Source organism: Anguilla anguilla, chromosome 6 (assembly GCF_013347855.1).
Source record: "Anguilla anguilla isolate fAngAng1 chromosome 6, fAngAng1.pri, whole genome shotgun sequence".
NCBI lineage: Eukaryota > Metazoa > Chordata > Actinopteri > Anguilliformes > Anguillidae > Anguilla > Anguilla anguilla.
Window position 1 is genome coordinate 9036441 of NC_049206.1, and position 21621 is coordinate 9058061.

The following is a 21621-nucleotide window of genomic DNA, read 5'->3' on the forward strand; positions in this document are numbered from 1 at the left end:
CTATAACAGTGTGACTGGTCCAGCAGAGAAGACACCTTTTTTCTCTGAATTTCTGTGGTCAATTTGACGAAGATGCACGGCCTCCGAACGTCTTTGTTGAATTTGGCTTAGACTCCGTCATCTGTGCAGACACAAGGGCCATTCTCCCACTCACTTCCACTCCTCACACGCAACATTGCACATTTACAGTATGATGAAAGTGACTTCTGATCATTCGGCCATCTGCTAAGATTTTATTGTCATTTTATTTTAGGTTGTGGGTCTGCGATTGCTCCAAACAAAAAAATATGCATGTGTTTTTATTCTATTCAGCTTTGAAGATGCATCATTTCTTTCTGACCTTGGAGAAATGGTAAAACTACACAGTAAACAGAATGGATCCTGCCTCACACAACAGATGATTCATTCACTTTGTTTGTCAAGGGGCTCCTTCACAAATCCAGAGCATTAAAGTCCAATGTAAATGCAGAATTGCCTTCACCCGAATTCAATAAACTCACCTGACACCAAATTCCTGCTTTAAACCATCCAAGTGATGCAAACAGTTTCTGCCAATGGAAATGGACTGTTAAATTGCACTACTGAATACCACAGCCAAGCTTACCTGCTGACAGAAGTTTGCCTTTCAAACACAGAGCTAATGATGCACAGAAACAAACAGCAATAACAAATTTAGTGAAGTCAGCAAGTGCTTAAGAAACGGGTTTGCCCAATACCAGCATTTACAGTGCAAATTTGCATATGCAAGTCTGAGAAAAGTACATTTAATTCTGGCAGCAGCTCACTTGTAAATATTTTTAGAAATGATGAGCATCCTGTATTTTAATATTTAATATCTGGATTCACTCAACATTTGTATTCAACATCTGCAACTCACAGTGTAATGCAATTACAGTGTTCATTTTTTTTCTTCACAAATACAGTTCGGTGAGCTTAGATCTCCCCTAAAATAAACTTGCCAAACTGTGATTGTGAAGACAAAAAAACAAACACTTTTAAATTGAATTGTGAGTTACGGACAAAGTTAAGAACAAACTATGATTGAATTAGGCCCTTATACAGAGGAGATAGAGACATCTCCCGACACTGAATGTAGAGAGAAACTGAAATCAGAGCAACAGCACGATCCTAACACCTACTCTGTGCCATAAAAAAAACCTTTTTCCTCAGAATAAACGCACAGTGTGGAATGTGAGATAAAATGGCTCTCAAGTAGTGAACGTAGTTCACAATGCACGAGGTAAGCCGCGTATGTGTTTCTCAGTAGAAATAAGTGAAAATGATGCCTGACTCATCACTGTGCAAGGGACGGTAAAGGTAAATGATGGCTATCGCAGTGCGGCTCAGTGGCACATGAAAACATGCCCTCAAAGTATCAATCTTTCACTCTTTCCACGACTCATATGAAATGTCACTGCATTGCACAGCTCTCCCATGATGTCTCTTACAGTTTGCTTTAAAAAAAACAAAAGTAAACATACGAAGACCTCCAGCATCGCCGCAACATTCACTGTATAGACACACCATGACTGCCAATGTGTACAACCCACAGTATGTAGCAGCTACAACACTGTACAGCCCACAACATGCAGCAGCTACAATACTGTACAGCCCACAACATGCAGCAGCTACAACACTGTACAGCCCACAACATGCAGCAGCTACAATACTGTACAGCCCACAACATGCAGCAGCTACAACATTGTACAGCCCACAACATGCAGCAGCTACAATACTGTACAGCCCACAACATGCAGCAGCTACAACACTGTACAGTCTACAGCATGCAGCAGCTATAACACTGTACAGCCCACAGCATGCAGCAGCTAAAACACTGTACAGCCCACAGCATGCAGCAGCTACAACACTGTACAGCCTACAACATGCAGCAGCTACAATACTGTACAGCCCACAGCATGCAGCAGCTACAACACTGTACAGCCTACAACATGCAGCAGCTACAACACTGTACAGCCCACAGCATGCAGCATGCAGGAGCTACAACACTGTACAGCCCACAGCATGCAGCATGCAGGAGCTACAACACTGTACGGCCCACAGCATGCAGGAGCTATAACACTGTACAGCCCACAGCATGCAGCATGCAGGAGCTATAACACTGTACGGCCCACAGCATGCAGCATGCAGGAGCTATAACACTGTACGACCCACAGCATGCAGCATGCAGGAGCTATAACACTGTGCAGCCCTTCTAGCGAGCGGCTGCAGCGCTCTGATTATGCACACCGCGCACGTATCGCTCGGATCACTGGTTTTACGCTCGCGTGGAGCACTCTGTAGACTTCCTTAATTAAGAGAAAGCTTCAGTCAAAAATTAAACATTGATGTGATGTGCAGCATCATGTACCTACATGCAATTTTAAACAAACTGCGTCTGTGTAGACACAGAACTTGTCTCTCCTCCAGATGATGACAAAAGCCAGCCAGCCTTACTGCTGGCTAACGGACGTATGAGAATACGTGACTACATAAAAACCCTTTTTTTCTGCAGACAGTTTAAACTTGAAATGACCAAGAATCATATTTTAAATTTAGTAGAGTTTAGGCATTTAGGAGACACTCTTTTTCCGAGCTTATTACACAGCTTGCATTCTTTAAATACAATCCATTTTTACAGCTGAATATTTACTGAAGCAATTCAGGTTAAGTACTTTGCTCAAGGGTACAACGGCAGCACCGCAGCTGGGAAAAAGAACCTCAACAATCTCGGGGTTTCAAGCCCAGCTCCTCTATTCATAATCTACACTGCCGAATCAGGCTTAGAAACACCGAGAACCAGACCGATGCTAATTGTATCAACTTTTGATTCGTGCCAGGAAGTAATTTGATCATTTAGACGCGAATGCTGCGTTCAGGGATTTTCGGTCTTAAAAACAGAAACGCTGGCGGTTTCGTGACGCTGCACTCTCGCCCTCCAGACAAGCCCTGAGCTACGTCTCAGGTGCACAGCAGCCAAGCCAACAGCCATGACAAACGACCGGGGGAGATGGGGGATACGGGTTATGGGGGACGAAGAGTCGATACGAGAGGCTTTAAGAAGTTAAGCGCGGTATTGAGTCGAGCAGTTGCGATATCCAACGGGCCGCAGTCCGCAGATCACAATTTGCTCGCCGCTACACTCGTCCCCTCCTCCTCAGTATTAACGCGTCACGTGACCCCCACTCACGAGCGAACGCTTCCAAAGCAAATGGAGTGCGAGGCAGGAGACACTGAACGGTCCCTCTCCGTGAAATTTATTGCCGAAATGCATCCTTGAAGATTCAATGGATTATTAGCTGCTTTATTACGGACACAAAGAAAGCATTCAGTTATAACCATGGAGACGGCATTTTGGAAACGACCATTATGTTGTTAGCCAGCTGCTGAGCTTTTGTACACAAGCTGAGTGCACAAATCACAGACATAGTTATTAACATGCAGCAAATGGAAACAACGTGCATTAAAAATGAATGTATATTGTCTTGGACATTTGTTAAATTTCAGTGGAATTTTAGTATGAGCAAATAATGTTCAAATTCTTTCACATAGAAAGAAATAATTAATTTTTCAGACAGAAAATTAATATTTCAATTTTAACACTTGTTGGTAGAGACACCTGCTGCAATTTTACATCTGCAATTTTGAAGTAACACCCTTGCATAATCATTAGCTCATACCATGTTAATATTCCAGACTATGAAAGCATTTTTGAAAGAATATTAAATCTGTTAACTCAAGCTGTGTTCCACTAAACCTTATTTTGCTAAACACTTGCTACTGAAGCTAATTACTGGAGTCCTGTGGTTACCGTAGCTAACCAGAGGTCATTGAAAACACCATTACAAGTTTGGCACTGTGTTTGTAGCTATATGAATGTATGTCATCAATAACTTTTGCAGTATGAAAATATGAAATACCGTTACAGAAGCTAAATTAGATAATCACCCAAGACTCATCCAGGTCTGTTTGACTACGGGTAAATGCAGTTGAAGGAACACCTCATTGGAGGTTAATAAACCTCATATCACACATATTATTAGAAAGTAACCAGATGGCCAGCTGTGTATTCTGAACACTGAAAGCCTGTCACCCCTCCGTTGTCGCTAGCTAAAGCACTCCCATTCGACGCATATTCTGAAAAGTCGTTAAGGGGGGCGCAACCAAGCCCAAACACAGCCTCTCAAACAGATGCCAGGAAGCACAGAATACTCCTTTTCACTCGCGGGAGCCTCCTGCTAAGGGAGGACGGAAGGCACTCGGGAGTAGACCATCTGGTTTAATCCGCAGTATCTGCGCTCCTACACTCAAACTCACATATAAACTGAACCCACCCTTATTCCATATCCAGACCTATACTTACCGACTGAGACCATACCATCAGTCAGCAGCTTTTAACGTGGTTACTGGGAAAAAACGCGACGGTGTGACCCCCCCCCCCCCCCCCCCCCCCCCGAAGCTACCCGAAGTGACCTCAGCTCCACTCCAGGAAGGCTGCCGTCCAGCAAGTTTTCCCACTTGAAAGCAATAACCGTCTCTCTCAGAACCGGGGGAGGGAAGCAATACAGGTTCAATCAAGACAATGACAAGCGAGATGGGGTGAGGCTGAGTGGCCGGCTGGAAGGTAAGTCCACGGAGAACCAGAGATCATCGAGGCCCGGGTTCGAGCTCGTCAGACCCAGAGCACGCTCTCACGGGGCCTCCATTTCCAAAGGAGGGGTTCAGAAAATCTAAAAAAGGTTGTGGGTGAATGTCAGGACATGTTTGTGTGATAAAACGCTATCCAACATAAATGACTGTCTGCCTTTATCTATATGGGTACAGCTTTATGAAGCTGTAGCAGCCTTTGGGTGAAGTAACGTGTTTGTGTCAGAATCTGATGTGTTATCACTTGCTCCTGTTTTAGACTACTCAGCCTGATGGATTGGAGGAGTTTGAGTGCATTGTACTGACTATACTGCAAAACTCTTTTGAGTTTGCTTTTGTGTGCATGTGCATAAATGTATTCACGCAAGTATGTAATGCATGTATGTACGTGTACGTGTTCTTTGTGTGTGTGTGTGTGTGTGAGCATGTGTCCACGTACGTGGGTGTATGCTTGTATTTTCAAGAGCTGACTCAATCCTTAGAAATACCCGTGGAGCATCACAAAGAAAAGATGATGAAGCCTTTGACAATGAACACCTCAACAACAAACACACTGCCTTCACCTTGTCTGTGCAAAAAAAAAACACAGCCATGCAGACACTGAAAATCTGCACATAAATACGCTTTCAGCTCTGGGTGGAACAACCAGTGGCCCCGTTGTGCTGGATTTGCCCTTTCCTTACCCCGAACGGGGACGCAAACTTGCTTACCCCAAGTAAGAGAACAGGAAGGGAGGGGGCCAGACGTGCCAGAGGTAACTGAAAGCTACAGGCCATCATCCAGAACTTAATAAACATCTCCTTGCACACGCAGGAGAGGCTGCCATCTTGCAGTCAGTCAGAAACTGCTGTCGCACCACACAGGACTGCCATCTCGGGCTAATCCTCAGGCTTACTTCCACAATTTCTGAATTCAATCTGTGTCAGCGTAAAGAAAACCCTAATTGGGCCCGAATCAAAAGTCCCCTTCTTTTTTTCTTTTCTCAGAAAAGAAATCAACATGGATCTATTCCTCTCGCACAGTGATTAATGCTCTTTCGACAGCCGGCCCCGGCCCGGCCCGGCCCCGCCCGCCTTTGCCCTCCCCTGATTGGCTTAAGCCAGAAATTCTGCAAATCTTTTTTGTGCCGTGGAGCGTTTAATTGCATTACACCCCTGGAATGGAGGGGGATCGGAATGATCAGCGCGGCGGCGCGATTTCAGGAGGGGCCGGCTCCTGAAACAAGGCTGCTTCAGGGCTGGGGGTCACGCGGTCACGCGGTCGCGTCGAACTGGACCGTTCCTTTTGCGGCCGTCCTGCCTGCAGGAGTCCCTCGAAAAGCCTCCCCGTTCGTTCCGATCGACCGGAGACCAAGCTGTGGGCTGGACAAAGAGGACTCTGCCAAGGCCGTGATCACCCACATTTTCACCCCCATTCGCCACCAATGCTGCTAATGCGGCACCCGACGGACAGAACATACTCTGGTGCTACCTGCTGGTGCATGAAAAAAGACAAAAAGTCTTACAAGACCATAAGAATTTCAGCCACTCTTAGAAAAATGGAAGTAAAAATACTTACGGTTCAAGAACAATATTACTTTCATCTGAATAGGTTATGGTCTTTTTCCCCTTTTTCTCCCCAATTTTGAATGCCCAGGCTTACACACACTGCAATCTCTGCAGACTGGTCGGGAGAACGTAGACAAGCACACAATCTCCTCCGAAGCGCATAATGTAGCCGTCTACTTCTTTTCACACCACAGCTCACAAGCCAAGCTCTCACAGACATGGGTTACTGAAGACACTTAAATCTTGGGCACCCAGTCGACCAGCAGGGGCCGCAAGAGAGCAATGAGAGGCAGACCCCAGATGACTCAGCAAGTCCTAATCCTGGGCAATGCTACCCACAATTAGGCATCACCCTATGGGTCCACAGGTACAGTCGGCACGGGCACGGTTGGGTTTAAATCCCAGACTGCGGGGTCCGTCCGTGCTCTAGAACAGTAGCTTAACAGGATGAGCCACCTCCCAGCTGCCCCTGCAAAGATGTTTTTACCTCCAAGAATGGCTCTCCAAGAGCGGTTGAAATTTCTCGCCAAGAGTGGCAAAAATTCCAACATCACAGCTCTAAGCTGCCGTGCTCCAGCGAGACCTGTGGGCTCAAAAGGAGTGAGAGGCAGGGCAGAAGGTTTTGGGGAGAGGGGGGTGGGGGGGTGAGAGGGCCGTGGGGGGGGAGGTGGGGGGGGGTATAATGGCTATCCGGACACTTGGGAGGAAAACACTTTGCCGCGATCCTTTCAAGTGAAGGCATACTTCCGCAACACCGTTCGGTCTCGGCAGACAGCCGGACGCAAACACGGCCTGGAGATAAGGGGGAGTCTCGCACTCGCCAGCCGGGAGATTAAACGCAAAGCGACCCGAAGAGCCGCCAGGTGTGGAAGGTGATAAACTAACAGGATGAGTGGGAGGGAGGAGGGAGGGAGGAGGGAGGGAGGCGGCGGCGGCGGCGGCAGCGCAGTGCCCTTTTCCCACCCTCGCTAATTTGTTGCTCTTCACCTTGGGTCGCATCGAGTGATTTCTACAAAATGCCGGCTGATATTTTTCCCAGAGGGGGCGGGCCGACGATTTGTTTCAAGAGAAGCATTAAATAAGGTCACCCGTGAGTCATTCCGTGTTATATATGCCTAGTGGGGGGGGGGGGGGGGGGAGGAACGCAGTCCACAAGTATCTGGGCAATCCAACCAGACGAGGACGTTTCCGCGCCATGAAACGCAGCCTTGGGAACGCGTGCTGTGTACAGATTACACGGGGATCACGAGCTCGAATCCCGGAAGGGTCGCGTGCGTCTGCTGGTTTTGCATGCGTTCGATTGGCTAAAGAGTCCGCAAGCCTCGTCTCCAAGGGCCTTGAACTGGCTGCTGAATGAAAGGAAAATGACAAAAACCAGCAACGGCTGCAGCCCCTCCAGGACCGGAGTTTGAGACCCCTGGACTGCGCCCAACGGAACGCTCCTACGCTCAACACTCTCACGACGACACGGGCATCCTTCCAGGGGGACTCGTCCGGTGTGTGTCAACAGACGACCCTCACACATCGACAAGTTCCCCACTTCATCGTGTAGTTTTTATTAATATGTTTTTATGTTTTTTTGGGGGGTTTTCCTTTATTTGATGGGACAGTGTAGAGAGACAGGAAGAATTAGGAGGAGAGAGAGGGAGAGACGTACAACAAAGGTTGGCGGTCGGATTCGAACCGACGCCGACGTCGCGGCTCGCACTGAGCCATGTGGTTAGCGCTCTACGGGCTGCGCCACTAGAGGCCCGATCGTGTCGTTTTTCTGCCGTAATGGCGTGTGCGGCGGTTGACGCTAACCTCACGTGAGCGTGCGCTGCGTCGTTGGCGGCTGAGCTCCCGCGGGCTTAGCGGCGAGCCGCGGCGGTTTAGCGGTTTTGCGGCTCTGATTTGTTTTTACACGCCGCTCCCGCCATTTCCCCCCGGCTCTCTCCGGGGGAGCGCCGAAGCGCTGAAGGTCACGCCCCTAATGCCACGAGGGTTGTTCCGAGACACCCCCCACCCCCCCGGGGGGGCCCGGAGCCACATCAGTCAGGAGGAAGCGCCCGACTGTCACCGAAAAATATGCGCCTTCAGAGAGATAGCCAGGCTGTTAAAAGCCGCCACTCGGAATCCAGATCCGTCTTCGCCAGCAAGACACTGGGGAGAGAGAGAACACACTGGGGAAAGTGCTGAGGTTTTTTATTTTTCTTTCGGGGAAGGGTGGGGGGGGGCGGGGGGGGGGGCTGGGACCGTAGGGAGATCTTTGGGCTTCACCCCACACCCCCCCCCCCTCCCCCCACCCCACGCACATCTCAGTTATTTCTGTGCACAGGTTATTGGCTTGATGATTGTGTAGAGAGACGGCCTTCCCCCCCCCCAGCCCTAGGCGTCCAGTGAAAAAACCATGACAGGGAAAGAAAATAAAAGCGCTCATTCAATTATGTTTTTTTTTTCCAAGGATAAATCGGTCTGCAGATATTGCCTTTTCCACAGAAAAAAAAAACAAAAAAACGCCGGGTTGGTGTTGAGTGGGACTTTTCCTTGGCACAGGGCAGCGCTGTTCTCCAACCCACAGACAGCAGGGTTCACCAACAAGGTCTCTGACACGTTGGTACGGGAGTTCAAAACCCAGCTCAAGGGCTTCCCCAAAATATCTTAGCACCTCGCGGAAGCTGGATGTCAGCACCGACGGAAAAAGGAAGGACAAAACAGAACATTCACATGCCCGCAAACCACCCCCCCAGCCCTGTTACCAAGGAACCGCGGCAGTTCGGCAACGCTCAAACCGAACCTAAAATAACCAGGGATCAAAAAACGGGAGTAATGATGAAGGCCGCCGTTACTGGCCCATTAGCGGCAGTTAGAGCGAGCTCGTCACGGGAAGAGAGTCAAAACAGGGAGGCGTTCTAAAAGCCCCCCGCCTCGGCAGCCCAACATCAAAGCCCCGGCGAGGGGCTGGAATCAGAGCGCGGCGCATCCGCTCCGGGCCCCCGAGCGGCGTAAACAAATTTTGCGGCTGGGGATTGTGGGCCTGAGTCAGCGAGTCCTCGCGCGAACTGCGACGCGTCACGGCATGGGCTCCCCCCCCCCCCCCCCCCCCCCCCCCCCCCGCCCCCCCCCAATTTGAGCCTAACGCGAGCGGGGCGCCTCGCAGCCGGAAGAGACCCCTCACGCCGGCCGCAGGCGTCCGAGAGGAAGGAGTCCTGCCAAAATTGAGGGCCTGGGTGCGCTCGTGGACCCCACGGGTGAGACGGGAGCGTCCGCCGCAGGGTCGAACTCCGACGGGGGGGGGGGGGGGGGGGGGGGGGGGGGAGGCATTGCGCGCGATGCGACGGCGTGCTAGCGCGTGAAAGTCACGCCGCATTCCGACGGCCTCCCACTCCCTTCCGAGCGCTGAGGCTGGCTCCGGGATGTGAGGCCTCGATTGTTAAGGGGCCGTATCAGATCTCGCTCACACTCCTGATCCATCCCCCAGCTCCATCCCCCCCCGGTGCGTCCCAGATCTTAAAGGGGGGGGGGGGGTGCTATTCTCACCAAGACAGGGGTGTCCAGACAAACCGAAAAGCTCCCCAGTGTGTGTGAGAGATAACAAGGTGCAGGTGTGTCACCCACACACTTAAAACTTCTTGGGGAGCTAAAACAAAAAGCCATACCTCTCAACCCTGTCCTCTCACACGGCACCAAATTATATCCCACTGAGGACCAGTGACATGTGGAAAAAAAGTTTAATGGCAAGCTGTTGCAAATGAGCAAGGCTCATGTACCATTCAGGCTCATAAAATCATCTGTCCAAATAAAGATTTTAATGAGCTTTCTTTTTTTTTTTTTTTTAATAAACACAATTTGTACAAGCACAAAACTCAGATATTTCAAGGTTCAATAAGATAAGTAAGAATCTGTTATAATTGAGCATTATAGCTATGTTTTTTTTTTTTTTGTTAGGTGATGGGCTTGTAATGTTACACTGGCAGATTGGATTTCCTGGTGTGGCGATGCACTTCTACCCGTGAGTAAAGCACTTAAGCCTAAATTAGTTCGGTTGATATCGAGCTATATAAATGAATAATATGTCAAACGTGAGCTGGGTAATCACCCATGAAGAATCCGTCTGCAGAGCCCGTAAATAATGTAGCTACCGCAATCATTTTTAATATATCGGTGACACATGACCTTTGGGTCCTGCTAATTGCTTTTTTTTTTAAGTTTCTTTTTTGTTCGTATTATGCACACAAATACAGATACAAACGTGGGGGAGGGGGGGTGCCAGGCGCACATGTTTGTAAAGCGCGTTTAATAGATCAAAGGCTTGCTAACGCTCCGTAAACGAGCGTAGCGACAGGACGGACTGGTTCTGTGAAACTCGGCCTCTTCCGCAGCTTCGACGGCAGCGCACCGCTGGCTTCTGCGAGCGCAGACTGTAAATGAACACCGGCCCGCCTCTTCAGGATTGTTTTTGAAGTCAAGTCTGCCAACAAAAGATTTTTTTTTCCTGTGGATTAAACTGACCTTTTTGGGTTGACTTAAAAAAAAAAAAAAACAAAGTAAAAATCGTTTCCATCAGAGGGCATCCTGGGGCAGAGGGGTGTTGCCGCTGAACGCTGACCCGCTGGTACGCCCCCCACCGAATTTGGACAAGGGCCACTCGACACACAGACGGAAGCCGAATTCGGGTCGAACGCCTTATAGTTTGCAACCATTCCACGTGAGAAACCACTCAGCTACAGCAACAGGGCTCGGGCGAACAGACCCCCTCCAAAAAAAAGAAAATAAATCAGCAGAACTCGTGTTTGGGTGGCGAGGGCCCTGGGGAAATCTCAAAGCGTTTTGATGGATTGTGTCCATTACGGCTTTGATTCCGCAAAAAGTTTTGGTGTCGGCATCTTAATCAGCCCCCACTCCCCCGTCCAGATCAGGATCTGTTTCAGGGCGGGGAGGGGGACAGGAGAAATTTCTTCTAAAAAGAGGCACTTTTATCAAATAATGGTTTTGTCCCCAATCTCCATCTACACGACAATAAAAATCACGACATCAAAGTGGAAGAGAGGGGTTTAGGGCGGCGCTTCCAATTCCCCGCCTCGTCGCGGCGACGTCGCTGGCGTTGACGGGGACGGCCGTTTCCCGGCGCGGGGAGAGCGAGGCCGGCGCGTGTCACCGGGCGCGGGGGAGAGAGGAACGACATCGCGCTCGCCGCGGCTGTTTATTATCGCCTGGAAACAGGCGTCGGGGAGCGGAGAAACACCCGCGCCCCGTATCTCCCATCAGCCGCTCGAAAACCATACATTTTCACAGCTGGAACGAAGGGAGATTAGCGCCAGACCGTGGGGGGAGAGGAGAGGCGTGGGGATTTAGAGCTTCGGCGGGGGGGTGGCGGCTTGGGGTGGGGGGGGGGGGGGGGGACCAAAGGACAGGCGTGTTGTCTAGACAACGCTTTCCCAGGCTTGAGCCCCTGAGTTTGAGCTTGAGCTTCTTTCAGAGTGACGCGCTCATGGATCTCGCTTCCTGACACATCCAGGTGACCCAGCTGGATGAACCTGGATGTGCAGCGCTACCCTTTTGTAAGCACACAGGTTCAAAATTAAAATTCTACTTTTTAAACAGACCGTTTCCTTATTTGGTTGAGGACCTGAGCGTGTGCAGCCAGGACAGGCAGAAAGCCGGATTGAGGGGACGCTCGCGAGCGAGGGGGAGGGGCTGCACCTCCGTTCGGCTGAGACGCTCCCGCCCGTCCCACCCCAGGAGCCTTAGTTCCCCCCGTCCTAAGCAGGAATGCCGACCCCAACTTGACCTTTTTCAGTCGCGTGGCTGTGAACATGGGCAACGTTGTCCAACCTCTCCTCTACTCACTAGCCTCCCAGGCTACTCACCCCTCAGCCCCCCCACCCTCCCCCCCAACAAAAGGACAGCACACACCAGCCCCCCTCTATGTTTTTGTTACACCTGGCGCGTGTTCTTACCCTCGCTTTTTAACTTAGAGGCAGTAAAAACAAGGGACAGGTCTTCTCTTTCCTCTGGGGTGTGTGTGATTCCTTAACCGGGGAGGAGCCGGCCGCAGGTGCATTCTGGGACGGGCCTTACCTGTTGTATATGTCGTCGTCCTCTCCTCCCCAGCCCCAGTACTCGTTGGGGAAGCCGTTGATTTTCAGGAACTGTTTTTTGCTCAGTCCGGAGACCCCTCCGAAATACCCGGCGTACGGCAGCCTGCGTGGACAAAAAAACGCGGAGCTGAAGCCGTCGGAAGCGCCTCGGCCAAATCACTCAGTAAAACCCTGCCGGAATCCGGGCGCAGGATCCCCGCGGACATTCATTCATAAATTACAGATGACACATCCGCCGCCGCCGCCGCCCGCTGTGGAAGCGGCAAAGGAGCCCCGGCGTTTCCCAGTCATCCCCGCAAACGTAAAATAAATAAACGCTACTTGCAAACTGTACATTTGCAAAGTGTGAATTAGTGGGCCGGACAAACGTTTCATTTGATTGCAGCCCATACACTTTTAAATCTTAGCGGATGCACAACATATAATTATTATGCCATGAAGAGTGCAGGCAGGCAGGCTCAGGCAGGCAGGCACACACACACACACACACACACACACACACACACACACAGAGGCACATTTTATCTAGTCATATTTCTCTCCAAAAAGATAACCGCGACGGGGAGCCGGACGTTTATCCCACGCTGCTAAACCGCGTATCTCACTGCGGCCAACGGCCGACGACAGAGGATCAAACCCGTCGAAAGCCAGAGCAGCAATCTGTCCACGGAGAGAACATTCTGGAAGGCACACAGAGCGCAGGCCTGTCCGCCATACCGCGCGCAGCCAGCGCTAAGAGCACGAGCTTCGTGTCGTGGCCTCGGCCCCTCTCGAACCGGACCGCCGGCCCGCGTCCTTCCTGTCGTGTCACAGAACGCGTGCCAGAAAGCCACAGAGCGCTGGATGATATTTCCGCGCGTCCAGCCCATATTCAGATAGCAAATCAAGGCTAATGTGCCCGCCGCCGGCGCGTTCGTCTGAAAGAGATCGTTTATCAATATTACGATCTTCCCCGGCTCTGTGGATGACTGGTGCGCCGCGCGAGCGGCTGTGCCACTGCTCCGCCGTGCCATGGCAACGGGGCGACCGGAACGTGACCCGCGGCAGCCCCCCTCCCCGCGTGGGCGGAGCCGGAGACACTCGCGCATCACTTCCTGTCTGATGCCATTCTGCTCTGTTCCTTGCCCTCACCTCCCCACCTCTGGCCCCGACTCTGAGAAAATCTGAGGAAAGAGCTGAACCTGATAGGAGGCGAAGAACGGGAGAGGAGGCGCAGAACAGGAGAAGGGACACAGAGCTGGTAAGGTGGTGCAGAACAGGAGAGGAGGTGAACAACACGGGAGGGATTTCAAAATAAGACAGGAGGTGCATAATGGCACAAGAGGTGCAGAATGCAAAAGCAAGTTCAGAAAAAGGGAGGAGTTGAGGACCACTGGGTGGGAGCACACCAGTGAGGACAGGTCTTCTGTAGGCGGGGCTTAAGAACATCACTGCAGGCTCTAGGCTTCTCTGGAGGCGGGGCTTAAGAACATCACTGCAGGCTCTAGGCTTCTCTGGAGGCGGGGCTTAAGAACATCACTGCAGGCTCTAGGCTTCTCTGGAGGCGGGGCTTAATAACAATACTACAGGCTCTACGATTCTCTCCATCCCATTCTCCCAAGACAGCACTTAGAAAATGTACACTCAGGCATCTCTCTCCCTCCTCTACTTTTCTCTCTGTCTGTCTCTCTCTCTCTCTTTCTCTCTCTCTCCCTCCCCTTCCCTATGCTCTAAGTGACCATCTGCCATCTTTCCCCACTCATTTAAATTCAATCAAAACTGTTTTTGACATTAAATGAACCATGAGAAAGTGAAGATGTCTGGAAGCTGTCTGTGATGCTTGGATTTCAATGCCCAATAGTAAGAAAACAGGCAGAGTTATAAGTCGACAAAAATAACCATCTATCTGTCTATTTCTATCTAAGGGAGCCCTTTATAAAGATGCACAAAAATGTGGTAGAAAATGAATAACACAATTACAGAGATATATCATAATTTTCTCACATTTAGAAAATATTGTATTTAATTAACGATTCAATGGAAGCAAGCAAAATAACCACCGTTTTTTTATTTTAAACTGTCAAAGTAAATTGGGTTCCCCAAAAATAATTGGGTTCACAATTGGCTCCCCTGTGATTAGTGGGCTCCCCTGGCAAGGATCGTGGCTCTGAGACTTTTCCAATAATGACTGATAAGGCTGGGGAGCAAATTTGGAGGGACTGTGACTGAAACCATACCTCCACACAGAGCCTTCCAGTATCCTCAGGCCTGCCCGCTTTAATTAAGACCACAGGTTTCGATCTACGTTTTTACTTTTTAAAAAACTTTATTTAACCAGAAATACCCCCATTGAGATCAAAATCTCTTTTGCAAGGAGAGCCCTGACATGAAACAGAACACCACCCAACAAAACAGTTGACAAACCAAGTTACAAATATCAAATGGGGAATGAGACAGTAGTATAACAGTATTTAAAGAGCACACCAGAGGTTAAAAGCAGTAGCATACTTAAGTTGCAGTCATGAATTGCATGTCTAAAATCAGCAGTTGAAATTAATTTAGCCTTTAAGTTTTCTTTGTGGAATAACAGAAGCCCAGCTTTCCAAATCTCGTAGAGGGACTTTAAGAAGTATCACACCCCTAGAGCAGAGGTGATAATTATGTGAATTTCTATTAGCTTAGGTAGGAAGTAGACCAATTATTGTTTTATAGAGGAATCTATGCCCATGTAAAATATATCCATACACGACCATATACCCTAAACTATAGTGTGCATGGAAAAGCAGAAAAAAAGTTTAAGATGACACCCAAGGAAAAATAGCAAAAATTCTGGAAACTGATAACAGAAAAAAAATAATTGAGGAAAAAAGTGTAGACATTCATGAAAATTTGAAAGAATCTCCTATAATCCTGTAGTTTAATTGCTTTAAATCGACTTTAAAAAAACGCAATCTCCTTCAGAAGTCTGTAAATGTATTCAGTTTTACAACATTATGATGTATATTTAGAAATGTTTTATCATTCCCATGCATTATGTATTATGGCAACATTTGCCTATGACACCATCTCCTAGTCCTGGGCCCTGAAGGGGAATTGGAGAGAGAGAGAGGGGGGGGGGGAGGGAGGGAGGGAGGGAGAGAAAGAGAGAGAGTAAAAGCAAGGGAGAAAAAGCCAGAGCGAGAGAAAGAAAAAAGAGAGAGAGGGAGAGTAGTTTTTACTTTTTAATGCACAGCTATATCCCGCTCTGTCCTGCTGGGTGCCCAGAGCTGGCGGTTGGTGAAATGGGTGGCTGCCAGGAGCCCGCTCCAGGCCACTGTGTGCAAGTCAGCGTGCAACGCGCTCATCACTGAAACAGGCAGCGGCTCGGTGTTAAAAGACAACAACCGTAAACAAACAAGCCCATCTGCTCGAGCCACTGTCCCCACGGAAACGGGCCACCGGGAGGAGGCTGGTGAGATGCCCCCGAGCAGGCGCCGAGGAGACCCTCGTGTTCCCAAAAATAAAAATAAAAAAAACACCCCGCCTTCCCAGAGCTCCCTGTTTCTTCCGCACATATACCCCCCGTCTTTAGGAGAGGAGGGAAAACCTGATCTGAGTCACGAGTGATCAAGGAAACTGGCCATCACCCGCAGCTGCGATATTGCTTTTCTGGTTATTGTTCTGTGATTGGCCACTGGGGAAGAGGCTGTGTGCTTTTCAGGAGCCACTGCTTTATGCAGCCTGTAATTTGGTCCTCCGGCAGTGTAGATGGTGGCAGTCTACAGCACCCACATGAAAACGCCAGTGGACCTATCGTTAATGACCACCCGTTGTGGTAATTTCCCAATCAGTCAGTTAATTTTTAATTGTTCACCAGAAGTAAGAGTGTGATTTGTCCATTGCTTTCATTATCGAGAGAAAATTAATGCTAAATCATAAATGCCCAATGACTCAGTGATATATAATAAAATGCCATTCTTTATAATAGAATAACTTTGAAATTGTGATACAACAATATTGTCAGTTAAATCCTTTAAGTACCCTCTAAACAATTAATCAAGAAAACAGCTGAAACAATGTAAACAAATTTAAAACCCCATTTTATTCCCCATTTACAACGTCCATGGATTTCAATCATTCCCAGTGTCTCTTAATATTTATCATTCAGCTGCAACTATAATAAAGATAATTATATAGCAACATTTTAATAAGGGGCTTTTCGTAAAGCTGCAAGTGTTACATTGTAAAAACAAAATATAGAGCATTGTACTGTGTCCTTTTGTTAACTGCTGTTAGGATCCAGACAGGCAGTTTGTGAAGATTTAATGACATTAATCTGCATGCACTGCATTATATGCTGCACACTTGTTAAAAGAAGTTGAGATGCTATCTTTTTCTTTTCAATTGCCAGAATTCTTCAGTCACTATAATTCAGTTACCATGGCAATTTGTCAATTTGCACCAAAATTATTACAAATGGCCTTTATTCACAAAAATAACCACCACGTAATTATAGCCAATTACTGGAGACTTTCAGCTGAATTGCAGTCAGGAAAGCAGTTTTAGCAAAAGATTAACATAATATCTTTCCCACTAGTCCCTTGTCTAAATGCACTGTCACAGGTAGACCCAGAGCGACTCACAGAATGCACACAAAAGGTTTAGACAACAAAGAGTTGGTCATTAGTCATAAGGTCAATAGGTCACAACCAGCAGCAGCCATTTGCCTTGGTCTACTTACATGAAAGGGGTTATCATTTTCCCACAAATATGCTTGTTTTTTTATCCACTCTGTTGACAGAGCACTCTAAAGTGTCCTGAGAGATCTTGAATGCGAAGTGTGCGAAAATAAAAATAAAATAAACAAGCGTTCCAAATAAAAGTTCGACCGAACCGATCAATTGCAAGTAAATGTACGCCGTTTAAAAAAAAACAAAACAAAAACAAAACAAAGGCGGAGTAAATGGCAGGTTTTCTCCTGCCTCTTGTCTCCGCTCGGTGCTTTTACAGGCACGCGCTGCCTCGGCAAGCAGAGGGTGATAATTAGAAAGTGCCGGCACAGGTGTAAAGAAGCAGGAAAACGCGGTTTCTCAGAGGCGAGGGCCCTCTGGCCTCGGCACCGCCCGAGCGTAGCAACGGGGGGGGGGGTTTTCGGGAGTCAAACCCAGGGCCGGCCCTAGGATTTCGGTGGCCCTTAGCAAATCTGTCCTGCGCGGGGGGGAGGGGGGGTGCTGTTAGATTCCGTCGAGCGGGGGGGGGGGGGGGGGGGTTGCCATTCCGTTAAAAATTTATACCGCTAGTTCCGCGAAAGGGGACGAATACCTTAATTGTGAAAATACCTTAGATAAACATTGGATCGTGTGGCCCCCCCCCCCCCCCCCCCACGTGGCCCTAAACAACGGCATAGACCGTTTATGCCACGGGCCGGCCCTGGGAGAGTCCGCTCGCTCCGTCTCTCCACCGGCCCGATTATCTCGCCGCAAGACGAGGGAGGGCGGACAGACACCGCCTCGGATCCGCGCTGCGGGGAGGACGCGTAGCCGCCAGACGCGCGGCGTCATCGCTCACTTCCTTCGATAAGAGGCGACAACGTGTCAGGGGTGCGTTAGCCCTCTGGGCCGAAGCGACAGAGACGGGCCGAGCGCTGCAGAGGAAATGGAACATTTTCGGGGGGGAAGGCCGCCGGACGACCGTGACGACTTCCAGCGCTACCGAACGACGCCGGTGACTCTGAAATAACTTTGATTCTTACAACCGCTGCTTTAAAATCATCCGGAGCACCACAGCTGAGTAACGGGAGGAATGAATTCCCTCACATAAAGCGTTTCACACGAGATATACTATGACGGACAATTTTAAAACACTTCAGTTTTATCATTACGCGTTGGTTGTGTGACTGAATGTTTCACAAAGCTGATGCACTGGGCATTTATATTCTTCATTAATCATATTCGGGTTGTTCAGTCTTCTGTTCAGGGTAATGAAATGCGACCCCCCCTCTCACACACCTCCTATTGCTGATGTGGTGGCTATCACTGGTCCTGCAGAGTCACAGATTCTGATGGGTTCTTTTCAGGAATTCGTTTAGAAAATGGGTTAAATCAGCTGCCTTAACCGAAAAACACTTAAAGACCCTATGCAATCACTGCAATCAAAAAAATGCCATTTTGATGAAATTCACTCCTGATTAGGAGCTCGCTAACTGAATAAAATGTGATTTGCCATGTTGCTATTTTTGTGTCAGTGACATGGTCCCCAAAAGAAAAACTCAAAATTCTCCTGTGATGGGCAATGTAAGGACATTCTAGACAAACAAAATAATTTAAAATCTAAAGTTCTCAACTGAATAAAATAGGCTTAATATTTTTTAATATCTAGGCTTAATATAATTTTTAATCTTTTTTTCTTGTTGATTTCTTTGGTTCTTCATCCGCAACTATCAAATACGTTTTTTGATTAAGATGAAAGCAAGATTCTGAGTAACAAAATCCAGCAGTACCCTGCAGTTATATCCTCCCGTCCGCCCACCCCCTACCCCCACCCCCCCCCCCCTCCCTCGCCAACTGCCTTGGAGAGAGCGGAGGAGTTACCTGAAGCCGAACTTGTCCATGGCGATGGCGAAGTGGCGGGGCTGGTCGTAGCAGTGGTAGAGGTTGCGGTCGTCCATGGGGATGAGGTCCACGTCGCTGAAGATGAAGCAGTCGTACGCGGCGTCCTTCAGCGCCTCCGTGTAGCCGATGTTCAGCAGCTTGGCCCTGTTGAAGGTGTCCTCTCCCAGCTGGAACGCAACGAAGCGGGCGCGGGTGAGTCTCAGAGCGGCCCTCCTCCTCCTCCTCCTCCCCTGCCAGCCAGCCCCGGCCAGGCCCGGAGAGTACAAAGGCTTTCAACCACATCACAAACACCGCCAGCGTCAGGGTGTGCGGTAAACACAACAAAATTTAGTTAGTTATTCATGAAGACCGGCGCATAGGGATTTATCATTGCTGTTTGTTTACCGCATGCTCTTTTATGTACTCACGCACTGTAGCTTAGTTAGACTCACATGCTTTTGTTTCAAAGTTTTCTCATAATATCAATTCAAGCAGATGGACATTTCTGGTTAACTATCTTGCTCCAAGGTACAATGGCATAGACCGCATTGAATCTTTGTACTAGGTCTCTACCATCCCTTCCACGTGTCAATTTTAGTGGAAAAATATTTACCATATATATATTATATATATTTATTTAACCAGGTAAGTCAAGTGAGATCCCAAGTCTTATTTGCAAGGAATCAAGGTGGATAGGGAATGCTAGGGAATGTTTAGCCAGTTATCTAGTGGAAAGGATTAAGTGGCCTAGGCCCAGACAGCCAAGAGTACCTTTCAAAATGATAATATGATTTTATGGAAACACTGCACACTCAGAATCCAGTATTTACAGTCTGATCCCATTCATTGCATAGGTTTCACTGCCCATGCGAATTCTTTTCGCGTGTTTTTAACGCACAAGGATTTCCGCAACAGTATATCAGGTGAAGTATTTTACGCTGATTTGAACCATAATCCAGTGTTACCAATAATCCCATGTAATCCAGTATTACCTGAGGTTTGATCCAGTAATCTCTTTGTCAAAAAGTGTTGCAAATCCAATGAAGTATCCAACACATATGCATCAGTTGTTTATTTCCTAATTCGATCCTTCAGGGCGTTTTGCTATGTGTCCAGTTTAACGTCATACATTTCCTGTAACCCAGCTGTACAGCTGCCTTTTAATTGGGTAAAGAACAACACGAGGATCATGCAATTCACTGATTGGTTGATGAATGCTTGGTCCAACACAACTGCATGACATCACTTTTTAAGGTCATATTCAAACTCCCTGAGGAACTACCAGAGATGCATTTACTTCCTCTTCTTAGAGGGAGAATATACAAAACTAGAGAATGCAAGAAACATCATGCTTTTCCCACATTGACCACACATGAGACCTAGCAAAGCAACTGACTGAAAAATTCAACTCACGTACTTGTTTTTTTGAAAGTGCCCGCCAAGTTGAAATGAACAAGCACTTTCTGAAGTACTCCATTTCAGAAGGTTTCAAAGCACGCTCCCTAATTAGGCAACGTGGATTAACTTGCTTTGATGCAGCTGCTGCTTTCAATCAATATTTATACTCATTCTCATCTTCTTTAAGGCACAAGAAAGGGGAACCTCAATATGTAGTTTTATTAGAAAACAAAGAAAGAAGAAAAAAAACATAAGGTAAGCCAATATATTAAAAAAGTGAAATAGCTTTTTTTTCCTAGAGTTCCCCTTTCATTAAACATCACTGGCCTCATTCTGATTCTTCTAATAAGACACATCTCCCACTAATTGAAGCATCTCTAGCAAATGGAACGGTGCAATCACAGAGTTCTGAGAAAACCCCAGATCCGTAATATGGATAAGCAGGCAGAATGGAAAGGCTGAGGTTGGAACCTGAGGACGGAACTAAGAGAGTAATCAAAGAGTGAGGATGGTGCTCCTAGATATTGCCTTGCCATTCAGCATTAGCAGTGTTCAGAATGCAGGCCTATGCTTGATTCTAATGGTTTCCCCAGTCCAATCCCCCCATCCCGCCCCCCCACAAAAAAAAAAAAAAAACAATTTTCCTCTAAACAGATGTGTACCCGTTCCCTCTCATTAATGTCATCAGGAACAACAGCCCATCTGGCAGAAGTAGAATGACTGCTCACTTTTCTTCCCTCCAAATTACAATGACATGCATGAATGACATGACAACAGGCCCAGAGCCTACATATTCATGACATTCGTAAGACAGAATGGAACTGAGGAGGCAGTAATCTATTACAACAGCCAAATTGGAAAAAATATTCCAGACGCTTTTTCATGAAAAAAAATACTGCTAACAAAGCTCTTTCAAATACAAAAAAAAAACAACTAAAAATCCAAGAAAATATGCACCATTCTTACAGGATAAAAGCACCGTAGTTGAAGCTGGTTAGGGTATGCATATCTTACTCTGAAGTAGACTCATTTTTATTTCAGCTCTTGAAATACAATTGCTTCAACTATTCACTGTGTGAGTAAACCACACTTGCGTACTGAAAACAGGTACAAACCCTCTTGACAACAGGAAGTGATGTCACACATATACTACTTCCTGCTGGGCCATTTTAGACCCAGAATGTGTAAAATAATTCATTTTGTCATGCTGTCTAATACTCATGGCTATGGTTTTTTATGCAAGTAGAATCCATTTAGACAGTAAAAGTTTTTGCCATATGTTTGAAGGCAAAAATGCCAAACGTGATCTCGTCAAATGTAACATATCGATTGCCATTTAAGTGCATTCTTTAAGAAAAAACAAGCGCACTAAGAAAACCGCTTCTGGTCTCGGCAAACCTCTAA

At 47.8% G+C, this 21621-nt stretch overlaps 1 protein-coding gene across 2 annotated transcripts in view; it reads right to left on the reverse strand.

Annotated features, from left to right (window-relative positions):
- Positions 1-21621, reverse strand: part of b4galt2 (UDP-Gal:betaGlcNAc beta 1,4- galactosyltransferase, polypeptide 2) — a 123921-nt gene that overhangs the window by 13327 nt on the left and 88973 nt on the right. For both annotated transcript variants that reach the window (XM_035422636.1, XM_035422635.1), the window contains exons 4-5: positions 18820-19007; positions 12252-12374 (exon numbers count right to left, since the gene is read on the reverse strand). In XM_035422636.1, the coding sequence (XP_035278527.1) occupies positions 12252-12374; positions 18820-19007 (311 nt within the window). The remainder of the gene's footprint in view (positions 1-12251; positions 12375-18819; positions 19008-21621) is intronic.